This window comes from Mobula hypostoma, chromosome 8, assembly GCF_963921235.1.
Source record: "Mobula hypostoma chromosome 8, sMobHyp1.1, whole genome shotgun sequence".
Taxonomy (NCBI): domain Eukaryota; kingdom Metazoa; phylum Chordata; class Chondrichthyes; order Myliobatiformes; family Myliobatidae; genus Mobula; species Mobula hypostoma.
In genome coordinates this window covers 65,053,300-65,066,755 of record NC_086104.1, presented here as the reverse complement: position 1 = coordinate 65,066,755, position 13,456 = coordinate 65,053,300, and the positions used below count along the sequence as shown (strand labels likewise).

The window sequence follows — 13,456 nt, the reverse complement described above, 5'->3', positions numbered from 1 at the left end:
CTCATTATAGAAAGGATGTGGAAGCTATGGAGAGGGTGCAAAGGAGATTTACCAGGATGTTGCCTGGATTGGAAAACAAGTCTTATGAGGCAAGGTTAGCAGAGCTGGGACTTTTCACTTTGGAGCGCAGAAGGATGAGAGGGGACTTGATAGAGGTCTACAAGATTATGAGAGGCATAGATAGGGTGGGTAGCCAGTACCTGTTTCCCAGGGCACGAATACCAAACACCAGAGGGCATATGTACAAAGTTAAGGAAGGGAAGTTTAGGGGAGACATCAGGGGTAAGTTTTTTTTAATAATACAGAGGGTTGTGGGTGCCTGGAATGACTTGCCAGGGATGGTGGTGCAGGCTAAAACATTAGGGGTATTTAAGAGCCTCTTAGACAGGCACATGGAAGGAAGAAAACTAGAGGGTTACGGTGTAGTGTGGGTTTAGTACTTCTTTTTAAGGTATATATAGGTCAGTACAACATCGAGGGCCGAAGGGCCTGTACTGTGCTGTAGTATTCTAGTAGCTAGTGTCTAGTGTCTAGTATTGCAAGCTGTCCAGGCCCAGAGGCAGCAAAGCAACCCCAAACCATGATGCTCCTTCCACCAGCTTCACAGTTAGGATGAGATTTTGATGTGCAGTGCCTTTTTTCCTCTAAACACAGCAGTATGCATTTCTGCCAAAAAGTTCAATGTCTGTCTCATCTGTCTACAGAACATTGCCCAAGCAGCATTGTGGAACATCCAGGTAGTCCTTTACAAACTTAAGACATGCGGCAATCCTTTTTTTTTGGACAGCAGTTGTTTCCTCTGTGATGTCCTTCCATGAACACCATTCTTATTCAGTGTTTTTCTTACAGTGGACACATGAATAGAGACTTTAACAAGTTTTAGAGGTTTCCGCAGGTCTTTTGCTGTTACCCTTGGGTTCTTTTTCATGTCCTTCAGCATTGCACATTGTGCCCTTGGTGTGATCTTTGCAGGATGCCCATTCCTACGAAGAGTAGCAACAGTACTAAATTTCCTCCATTTGTACACAATTTCTCTTACTGAGAACTGATGAACACTCAGGTCTTTAAAAGTGCTTCTGTAGCCTTTTCCAGCTTCATGCATCTTTACAATTCTTCTTATAAGGTGCCCTGAAAGTTGCTTTGATTGAGGTATGGTGCACATGAACAGATCTTTCTTGAGAAGAGCAGGCTCTGTCAGTAACCTGACATGGTGTGTCTTTTTATATATATGGCAGGGCACCTGCACAACCCACACCTCCAATCTCATCTGATTGACTGGAACACCCGACTCCAAATAGTTTTTATAGAAGGCATGAGCCCAGAGATTCACATACCTTTTTTAAACCTAGACTGTGATTGTTTAAATGACGTACTAAGTATCGATGAGAAGTAGTACAATTGTTTTTGTGTGCTATTATTTTAGGCAGATTCTGTTTGTCTAATATTGTGACTTAGATGAAGATTAGACCTCATTTTATGAGTAATTAATGCAGAAAACCAGGCAGGTACGTTCAAAGGACACATACAAAATGCTGGAGGAACTCAGCAGGCCAGGCAGCATCTGTGAAAAAAGTAGTCAACGTTTCCCGCCGAGACTCTTTGGCAAAGGATTCACAAACAACTTCTTGCAACTGTACACACAGCAGAAATTGGTTCCTATGAACTGGAGAAGGGGAAATGTTAGTAATGTTATTGATCTTAAGTTTTCAAATTCATGGTGTGGGCTAAAGGATCTATCAAAGGATGTGTTTCCCCCCTCTTGCTTGCTTTGTTTGAGAAAATGAAAAGTAATTAGCTGCATTTGTTATTCAAATTTGTAGATGAAAGTTTTGGAGTTTTTGAAGCATTAAATATTAGCTTTAAGAGGGAAGGTTTAAAATGGTTTTGGTTTGTTCAGTACATATACCTTCATTTGGTTGCTTCACTCAGGAATCTTCCAGGTTTTATTCCCAAATTCAATTGAATAATTGAAATTAAAGCAGGCAAAAACAGAAAAGTTGCATATTTAATTTCCTCATATATAGAAAACCCTGAAGCGTTCTACAGCTATATATCTGCACATGAGCAAAACTATAAAGCATCTGCTTCTTTAATTTTAATTGTGGAAAGGAATATTGCTTAACTTCTTCAGAGAACAAGAAATAGTACAACAACAGTCAACAATCCAGTTTACAGTTTGCCCTTGATTGAGTTAATGTGCAGATTTTTAATCTTCAGAATTTTGTCTGCAGTTTTTATTGCTCCCAACTACAGTACCTTTTAAGCATTTAACACCTAATTACTAATATGTGATAATCAATGCTTCCTTGTGGCAGGCAATTTATTTTCTGATAATTTTACCGGAAAAGATCTCCATTAATATAAAAGGAACTCATTATGGACGTCAGGATTGTGTAGACAAACCACTCTCCTGTGAGTACATGCTCCACTGTAGAGAGAGTTAAATACACCAAGTTCCTGGGAGTTCACGTCACGGATGACCTCATCTAGCCCTGAATATCGTTTCCCTGTACAAGAAGCCACAGCAGTGCTTCCACCAACACCCCCTCCCAAAACTTACATTTTAAAGGAGCGCCATTTAGAGCATCCCAGAAAGTTGCATCTCCATCTAGTATGAGAGCAGTCGAGCAAGGGACAAGAAAGAAGTCCCTACAAAGGACTGTGATAACAGCTGAGAGGATCATAGGGGTCTCCCTACCAACCATCTGGGACATTTATCAGGAGCAATGCAAAAGCAGGGCCCTAAATATTATTAATGATCCCACCCATCCCATTCAGCATTGTCTTTGATTTTCTACCATCAAGCAGGAGATTACGGGAAGGTATCAGGTTACAAAATAAATTAAAAGTGAAATTTTACCTCTTACTAAAGGAGACTATAGTCAACGTCAATTAGTAACCCAATTTAGATGGCCGGTAAATGGTATAAAATATTTAGGTATAAGACTTGATAATGATCTAAAGAATTTATATAAATTTAATTATTTACCACTATTGAAAAAAATTCAAGAAGATCTTGACAAATGGATGATATTACCAATAACATTAGTAGGTAGAGTCAATGTTGTAAAAATGAATATATTTCCTAGATTACAGTATCTGTTTCAAACATTACCAATACAATTGCCACAGAAATTTTTTCAAGAGTTAAATAAATGTGTGAGAAAATTTCTTTGGAAAGGTAAAATGTCAAGAATATCATTGGAAAAATTGACTTATTGCATCTTCCTTTGATGATCGAAAACCAGCATGGATTAAAATAGAACTAGACAAGATAGGAGAAAATAGACCTGAAGATTTTATATATAAATGGGAATCTAAATTGATACGGGAAAAGAAAGAATCTCCTATATTAACACATTTGATTGATCTATGGAATAAGATAAATGTTGATAATGAAACACAGAAATCTTTATTAGCAAGGAGACCTTTGTTCCAAAACAGACTTATTCCTTTTACAATGGACAATCAACTTTTATATAATTGGTACCAAAAAGGGATTAAATTTATAGGAGATTGTTTTGAACGAGGTATATTGATGTCATTTGAACAATTAAAGGATAAATATAAAATATCTAATAATACTTCCTTTTGTTACTTTCAACTAAGGGCTTACTTAAAAGGTAAGCTGGGTCAAACAATGTTTTTGCCAAAACCTAATGAAATTGAAATTTTAATTCAAAAAGGGAAAATTAAAAAATTTATTTCTTGTATGTATAATTTGATTCAAGAACAGACAATTAAACAAGGAACCCATAAGTCAAAGCAAAAATGGGAAACAGATCTGAATATTATTGATGAAACAAATTGGTCAAGACTTTGTCTTGACAGTATGACAAATACAATAAATGTTCGACTTAGATTAGTACAATATAATTTTTTACATCAATTATATATTACACCGCAAAAAATAGATTAAATTCAAATTTTTCTGATAAATGTTTTCGGTGTAATCAAGAAATTGGTACTTTTTTACATTCTACTTGGTCTTGTTTTAAAATTCAACCCTTTTGGATAAATTTAAGAATCTTATTGGAACAAATTACTGCAATTCAACTTCCACATAACCCTGTATTATTTTTATTAGGTGATATTGAAGGGATAAAACCGAAACTTAAATTGAATAAGTATCAGAAAGAATTTATAAAAATTGCATTGGCAGTAGCTAAGAAGACCATAGCAGTTACTTGGAAATCTGATTCGTATTTAAGTATGGATCGTTGGAATAATGAAATGGCTAGTTCTATTCCACTTGAAAAAAATCACTTATAATTTAAGAGATAAATATGTAACTTTTTTGAATATTTGGCGCCCTTATTTACAAAAGATAGGATGGCATATTTAAGTGCTCCGATAAAGACTTTGGTCACTTGGGGAAAGTAACGAATAATTATACCAAATTCATTTTGAATCCCATGGAGCACGTGGAAACCTTGCAATAACCAGGCGGTTCTTTTCTTTTTTTTTAATCTTTTTTTTCCTTTCTTTTTAGGTAGGACTATATATGGGGGGGGGTTAAGGGGAGGAGGGAGGGTAGATTCTTTTTTTTCATGTATTCTTTTTGAAAATTCAATAAAAATTATATTTAAAAAAAAAGCAGGAGATTACAATGCATAAGAACAACAACGGTCAGGATGAGAACATTTCTTCCCCCAGGCCATGAAACTTCTCAACTCCCGGCCACAGTACATTCAAAGTGTCACTTAATCTGCTCCATACCTTCCAACATTTAAGGTTAATGTACTTTAGTTTGTTATTTGTGTGTGATTCATCTGTAGATTTTACTTGAAGCCATTGTGTGTTATGTGTACTACTGTGCTTTACACCCTGGTTCAAAAAAAACTTCGTCTTGTTTCTAGATACATTACATGGTTATATACATGCATATAGTTAAATGACAATAAATTTGACTTGAACTTGATTATAGGCCCCCTTTAAAGAGACGCTATGCACTTTTATTTTGCTCAATCTGGACTGATTAATACAAGAACAGCAGAAAATATACCAGTACTAAAGACATCAGTAAACCTTTGCTTTGTAGTCTTCAACAGCTTCTAGCATATTACATTATTCCAATTATAATAGTTATGAGTTACTTTGGAAGAGTTTAGCTTGGTAATTTTTTTTTAACAATATCAAGCACAAGATACCACCTCCCACATTGCCAAAGAACCTTCTGATATTAGCATTCAGATTGAACCTGATGGATTCAATTATTCATTCTTTCTTGGTACAAAACACTAATTTAGCATGATTCAATTTATAATGATATCAAAAACCACACCAGACAAGCCTTAGGAAAGTACTTTAATATAAATTTTCAAAATCTGATAAGGTTTTGGGAGGGACAGGTAAAGATTGGTTTCAACTGCTGTCAAATTAGTAACAGAAAATGTCTATCATAGTGAAGTGTATTTCAGAGTTGTATGGGGATACACATGCTTTGATAATAAATGAACTTTTAAAATGTGGAGGATATTAAAATAGGGAAAGCTTCACAAATGATTATTACAACAGGTACATTTAAATTAGAGTGGAAATTTAATTGAGAAAATAAAGCTAAGGAAAAAAGGGAAGAGTGATGTGAATGGCATTCAAGAAAACAAGCAGCAAGAGATAAAGTTGGCATTACAAATTGATGACAATCATCATATTTCAGGGGACCAGGTCCCCTGGTCCTGATGAGATGCATCCCAAGGTGCTGAGGGAATTGGCGGAGGTTATAGTAGACATGTTGGTAATCATTTACCAAAACTCTCAGACTCTGGGCAGGTCCCAGCGGACTGGAAGACAGCAAGTGTCACGCCACTTTTTAAAAAAGGATGTAGGCAAAAGACGGGCAAATATAGGCCAGTTAGCTTAACATCTGCAGTCAGGAAGATGCTTGAAGCTGTCATTAAGGAAGAAACAGCGCAAAACATTTAGAAAGCAGTGGTTCTATTAGACAGACGCAGCATCGATTCAGAAAAAAGGACAGGTCCTGTTTGACAAACTTACTGAAGTTCTTTGAGGACATAATGAGTGCAGTGGATAGAGGGGAACAGGTGGATGTCGTATACTTGATTTCCAGAAGGCGCTCGATAAGGTGCTGCACAAGAGATACGGATGCATGGAGTCAGAGGAAGTGTATTGGCATGGATAGTGGATTGATTAACCAATAGGAGGCAGGGAGTTGGTATAAATGGGAGTTTCTCCGTTTGGCAGTCAGTGGTGCGTGGGGTGCTGCAGGGGTCGGTGTTGGGCCCGCAACTGTTTACCATTTACATTGATGATTTGGAAGAGGGGACTGAGTGTAGTGTAGCAAAATTTGCTGATAGCAATAAACTGAGTGGAAAAGCAAATTGTACAGAGGATGCAGAGAGTCTGCAGAGGGATGGGTTAAGTGAGTGGGCCAAGGTCTGGCAGATGGAATACAACGTTGGTAAATGCGAGATCATCCACTTTGGAAGGAGTAACAGAAGAGCAGATTATTATTTAAATGGTGAAAGATTGCAGCATGTTGTTGTGCAGAGGGACTTGGGAGTGCTTGTACATGAATCGCAAAAAGTTGGCTTGCAGGTACAACAGGTTATTAAGAAGGCAAATGGAATGCTGGCCTTTATTGCTAGAGGGATTGAATTCAAGAGCAGGGAGGTCATGCTGCAACTGTACAGGGTACTGGTGAGGCCGCACATGGAGTACTGTGTGTAGTTCTGGTCTCCATATTTTAGAAAGGATACACTGGCTTTGCAGGCAGTGCAGAGGAGGTTCACCAGGTTGATTCCAGAGTTGAAGGGGTTAACCCATGAGGAGAGATTGAGTCGACTGGGACTATACTCTCTGGAATTCAGAAGAATGAGAGGGAATTATAGAAACATACAACATTTTGAAAGGGACAGATAAGATAGCAGGAGAAAAGTTGTTTCTATTGGTAGGTGAGACTAGAACTAGGGAACATTGCCTCAAGATTCAGGGGAGAAGATTTAGGACGGAGATGAGGAGAAACTGTTTTTCCCAGAGAGTGGTGAATCTGTGGAATTCTCTGCCCAGGCAAGCAGTTGAGGCGTTTTCACTAAATATATTTAAGATACAGTTAGATAGATTTTTACGTAGTAAGGGAATTAAGGGTTATGGGGAAAGGCAGGAAGATGGAACTGAGTTTACGGACAGATCAGCCATGACCTTATTGAACGGCAGGGCAGGCTCGGTGGGCTAGATGGCCTAGTCCTGCTCCTATCTCTTAATGTTCTTATGTCTGAAATACCAATTTCTATAATTGCCAAAGATTCCCAGCATCAGTATACCTTTGTTGAGAGCAGAACAATGAGAAAAAATGTAATTTGTCAGAAAAGTAACTATTCCAGCAGCCTTCTTTCCAAATAATAGTGAAGACATTGTCGGGATATTAGAGTGTATCCAAACCTTCTAAAAATATCATCGGGTAAAATAGTAAATCACTGATCAAGAGAACCCAGGTTTAATCATATGAAAATAAAAACAAATATTAGATGTGTCATTTACATGAATAAACAATGTAAAATTTAATGTCACAGACATTAGAGTGCTAACAATGCATGAATCACAGTTACTCTTATGGTGGATTTCACACTAACACATCTTATGTTCGGTGACATTTGCATAGTTTCAGCAGTAGGTAGCCACTTTCTTTCAAAGGTGTAAGTAAGCAGTAGAGGATAGAGTTTAAAGCTTATTGTCAATTTTGACAGAATGTGGGGAGTTGAGGGAAGCAAAAACATTATAATTTAGCCCCATGAATACTTCAAATGCTCAGTTGAAAAACAGTGAGCATTATCCACTATCCAGTATGAAATAGAAATTGTATGTTACCCATGTTATATCCAGAAAGAGACTTGAGACTGCAATGTCTCATGAATCATGGTCAATTTTTGAAAGAGAAGGTGGAAGCAAATTTGAATATCTAACTAAAACTAATTTTGATTTTCTCTGAATACATATATGAATGATCAAAGTCAAGTTCAAAAGCAAAACAGTCCACTTTCTCAGTCAGTCATCATTTTACTTTTTTGTCTCAATCCCACTTAACTGTGCTCGGCTTTCTCCACTATTCAAAGGACAGCTATCTTTTGATTTGACCTTCAACAACTGCCAGAATGATTCTGACAATGCCATCCTTAGAGCCACCTTATATTTTGGTACCATTCATGTTGAGGGGCTCAAAACTGCTCGCAATACTCCAAGTTGGTCCGACCAATGCCTTACAAAGTCTCAGCACTACATCCTTACTCTTATATTCTAATCCTCTCAAACTGAATGCTAACATTGCATTTGCCTTCCTTACCACTGACTCAACCTGCAAGTTAACCTTCAGGGAATCTTGCACAAGAATTCCCAAGTCCTTTTGTAACTCTTAATTTTGAACTTTATTCCCATTTAGAAAATATTCCATGTCTGTATTCCTTCTGCCAAAATGTATGACCATACACTTCCCTACACTATTTTCCAGCTGCCACTTCTTTGCCCATTTTTTATATCATCCACAAATTTGACCACAAAACCATCAAATCAATCATCCAAATCATTAACACATACCATTAAAAAAGCATTCCCAACACCGACCCCTGCAGAGCACACTACTAGTCACTGACAGCTAACTAAAAAAGGCCCCTTTTATAAAAAAGGGCTTCCCTTCCTCCACTATCAACTCTGCTCTTAAACGCATCTCCCCCATTTCACGTACATCTGCTCTCACTCCATCCTCCCACCACCCCACTAGGAATAGGGTTCCCCTGGTCCTCACCTACCACCCCACCAGCCTCCGGGTCCAACATATTATTCTCCGTAACTTCCGCCACCTCCAACGGGATCCCACCACTAAGCACATCTTTCCCTCCCCCCCTCTCTCTGCATTCCGCAGGGATCGCTCCCTACACAACTCCCTTGTCCATTCGTCCCCCCCATCCCTCCCCACTGATCTCCCTCCTGGCACTTATCTGTGTAAGCAGAACAAGTGCTACACATGCCCTTACACTTCCTCCCTTACCACCATTCAGGGCCCCAAACAGTCCTTCCAGGTGAGGCAACACTTCACCTGTGAGTCGACTGGGTGATATACTGCGTCCGGTGCTCCCGATGTGGCCTTTTATATATTGGCGAGACCCGACGCAGACTGGGAGACCGCTTTGCTGAACATCTACGCTCTGTCCGCCAGAGAAAGCAGGATCTCCCAGTGGCCACACATTTCAATTCCACATCCCATTCCCATTCTGACATGTCTATCCACGGCCTCCTCTACTGTAAAGATGAAGCCACACTCAGGTTGGAGGAACAACACCTTATATTCCGTCTGGGTAGCCTCCAACCTGATGGCATGAACATCGACTTCTCTAACTTACGCTAGGCCCCACCTCCCCCTCGTACCCCATTTGTTACTCATTTTTATGCACACATTCTTTCTCTCACTCTCCTTTTTCTCCCTCTGTCCCTCTGAATATACCTCTTGCCCATCCTCTGGGTCACCCCCCCCCGTCTTTCTTCCCGGACCTCCTGTCCCATGATCCTCTCGTATCACTTTTGCCTATCACCTGTCCAGCTCTCGGCTCTATCCCTCCCCCTCCTGTCTTCTCCTATCATTTTGGATCTCCCCCTCCCCCTTTCAAATCCCTTACTCACTCTTCCTTCAGTTAGTCCTGACGAAGGGTCTCGGCCTGAAACGTCGACTGCACCTCTTCCTATAGATGCTGCTTGGCCTGCTGCGTTCACCAGCAACTTTGATGTATGTTGCTTGAATTTCCAGCGTCTGCAGAATTCCTGTTGTTTCTCCTTTTATTCCTACTCTTTACCACCTGCCAGTCAGCCAATATACTAAGTGTGCTAGTATCTTTACTATAATACTATAGGTTTGTAGATGTTAAGCTGCTTCATATGAGGCACCTTGGCAAAGGCCTTCCAAAAACCCAAGGACATAAGGTCCATGAATTCTCCTTTGTCTATCCTGCTTGTTACTTCCCCAAAGAATTCCAACAGATTTTTCAGGCAAAAATTATCCTAAAGGAAACCATGCTGGCTTTGACTTATGTTATCATGTGCCTCTAAGTATCCTGAAACCTCATCATAATGGACTGCAACATCGTCCCAACCAGTGAAATCAGGCTAATTTTGCCTTTCTCATACCTTTGTAATTCCTCTTACTCCACTGTAATACATATACATCTGACTTTAGCTTCTCCCTCTCAAACTGCAGAGTGAATTCTATGAGCTAGTAAGAGATTTGAAAGTGGGAGGGGGAGGGGGAGATCCAAAACAATAGGAGAAGACAGGAGGGGGAGGGATGGAGCCAAAAACTGGACAGTTGATTGGCAAAAGGGATATGAGAGGATCATGGGACAGGAGGTCCAAGGAGAAGGTAAAGGTGGGGGGGGGGACCCAGAGGATGGGCAAGGGGTAGAGGGGGGGAGAGGGGGAGAGGGGGAGAGGGGGAGAGGGGGAGAGGGGGAGGGAGGGGGGGAGGGGGGGGGGAGGGAGGGGGGAGGGGGGGGGGGGGGGGAGGGGGGGGGAGAGAGGGGGGGGGAGGGGGGGGGGGAGGGAGGGGGGGGGAGGGGGGGAGGAGAGGGGGGAGAGGGGGGGAGGAGGGGGGGAGAGGGGGGAGAGAGGGGGGAGAGAGGGGGGAGGAGGGGGGAGGAGGGGGGGAGAGGGGGGGAGAGAGGGGGGAGAGAGGGGGAGAGAGGGGAGAGGGGAGAGAGGGGGAGAGAGGGGGGAGAGAGGGGGGGAGAGAGGGGGAGAGAGGGGGGAGAGAGGGGGAGAGAGGGGGAGAGGGGGGAGAGAGGGGGGAGAGAGGGGGAGAGGGGGGAGAGAGGGGGGGGAGAGAGGGGGAGAGAGAGGGAGAGGGGGGAGAGAGGGGGAGAGGGGGGAGAGAGGGGGGAGGGGGGGGGGGGGGGGGGAGAGGGGGGGGGAGGAGGGGGGGAGAGGGGGGAGAGAGGGGGAGAGAGGGGGAGAGGGGAGAGAGGGGGGAGAGAGGGGGAGAGAGGGGGAGAGAGGGGGGAGAGGGGGGAGGGGGAGGGGGAGGGGGAGAGGGGGGAGGGGGAGAGAGGGGGAGGGGGGAGAGGGGGGGGGGGGGGAGGGGGGAGAGGGGGAGAGGGGGAGAGGGGGGAGGGGGGAGAGGGGGAGAGGGGGAGAGGGGGAGAGGGAGGGGGGAGAGGGGGGAGAGGGGGGAGGGGGGGAGAGGGGGGGGGGGAGAGGGGGGAGGGGGGGAGGGAGAGAGAGAGAGGGAGAGAATGTGTGTATATAAATAAATAACAGATGGGGTACGAGGGGGAGGTGGGGCATTAGCAGAAGTTAGAGAAGTCAATGTTCATGCCATCAGGTTGGAGGCTACCCAGACGGAATATAAGGTGTTGCTCCTTCAACCTGAGTGTGGCTTCATCTTTACAATAGAGGAGGTCATGGATAGACATATCAGAATGGGAATGGGATGTGGAATTACAATGTGTGGCCACTGGGAGATCCCAGATTTATATACACACATTCTTTCTCCCTCTCTCTCCCTCCTTTTTCTCCCTCTGACTATTCCCCTTGCCCATCCTCTGGGTTCCCTCGCTCCCCATTTTCCTTCTCCCTGGGCCTCCTGTCCCATGATCCTCTCATATCCCTTCTGCCAATCACCTGTCCAGCTCTTGGCTCCATCCCTCCCCCTCCCGTCTTCTATCATTTTGGATCTCCCCCTCCCCCTCTCAAATCTCTTACTAGCTCTTCCTTCAGTTAGTCCTGACAAAGGGTCTCGGCCCGAAACGTCCACTGTACCTCTTCCTAGAGATGCTGCCTGGCCTGCTGCGTTCACCAGCAACTTTGATGTGCGTTGCTCGAATTTCCAGCATCTGCAGAATTCCACATGTTTACGAGTGAATTCTATCATATTATGATCACTGTCTCCTAGGGGTTCCTTTACTTTAAGATCCCTAATCAAATCTGATTCATTACACAACACCCAATCCAGAATTCCCTTTCCCCTGGTGGGTTCAACCACAAGCTGCTCTAAAAAGCCATCTCGTAGGCATTTTATAAATTCCCTCTCTTGGGATCCAGCACAAAACTAATTTTCCCATTGAACCTGCACACCGAAATCCCCCATCCCCATGACTATTGGCAGCATTGCCCTTATTACATGCCTTTTCTATCTCCCATTGTAAATTGATTATCGAGTTCAAGGATTTGGAGGCTTTGGAGTGGGTGCAGGAGAAGTTTGTCAAGATGCTTCCTAGGTTTGTCAGTACTGTCAAAAAAAAAGATTGGACAAAATGATTTATTCTGGAGTGTAGGAAGCTGATAGGCCACCCAACAGAAATAAATAAAATGATGGCAGGCATAGATAAGGTAGACAGTCAATCAGTTTTCTAAGATGAAAGTGTCAAATACAAGAGGACAGAGTTTTAAAGTGAAAGGGCGGAATTGCAAAGGAGATCTGAGAAGCAAGTTTATTTTAAAATATAGAGAGGGGCATTTGCTGGGACTTGATGGCAGGGGAATTGGTACAAACAAATATGATAACAGCATTTAAGGAGTATTTAGACAGGCAGATGAACAGGCAAAGAATATATGGATATGGACCTTGTGAACGCAGATTGGGTTAAGTTAGATTGGCATCACAGTCAGTGCAGACATCACTTGACAACGTGTATGTTCCTGTGCTATACTGTTTTATGTTCTATTTTGAGTATGCATTTATATATTTTTTCACCCCATTTTCATTGATCTGCTACTTACTTTTCCTTTTCTACCTACCCAAAGACAATGCGCTTTGACCAGTTAACTGTTTGCGAAATTCAATTATTCTAAACAAATTAAATCTTAAAAAGTCAACTACTGAAGCTAGTTCCATTGCAAATATGAATGAGCCTGCATTGTTCTTTAAAAAAAAAAGTTTGTGCTGGATTTATTCATCTCAGAACTTAATTAATATGCTTCTTCAAAAGGAACCAAACTTCTTAGTTACAATGTATTAAATCAGCCTAATACATCAACTCTGAATAATACATTAAAAGACTAGAGGCAAAACACATACCTTGTCATCAGCAGGACACTTGTACAAGTTCTGGAAAGTTGTATTGATGTTCTTGCAAAATCTGGGAGCAAACACATCCTTTTCTGGACCAAACTGATGACGAGATTGGCGCACAATTGAGTCGATAACATACAGCCCTGGGACTTTGTATTCTGGTTTACACTGTGAATATATATTTAAATACAAATGAAGTACTTCAACATGGTTATGACTTATTTACCTTGGAACATTATAGCTACCTTTGCTACTGACTTGTGACCTACTGCATTGCATGCTGAGCAGCATAAAGTAGATTGAAGCTCACAATTCCCCGTGTGCCATGTAATCACTTCTGTTTGTGCTGTCTAGGTTGCAGTAGCTCAATTTCTTTTGATAAGAAACAAAATAAAATAATCAAACGAAAAGATCACAACTGCCAGATTTGAAGTAGAATATTCACCT

General features: G+C 41.9%; 1 protein-coding gene across 3 annotated transcripts in view; it reads right to left on the bottom strand.

The window, feature by feature from the left end:
- Positions 1–13,456, bottom strand: part of scaf8 (SR-related CTD-associated factor 8) — a 237,750-nt gene that overhangs the window by 152,448 nt on the left and 71,846 nt on the right. For all 3 annotated transcript variants that reach the window (XR_010018938.1, XR_010018940.1, XM_063056008.1), the window contains exon 4: positions 13,016–13,177. Coding sequence is in view for 1 of the 3 variants with exons in the window: in XM_063056008.1 (XP_062912078.1) it covers positions 13,016–13,177 (162 nt within the window). In the remaining 2 variants the exon portion in view is untranslated. The remainder of the gene's footprint in view (positions 1–13,015; positions 13,178–13,456) is intronic.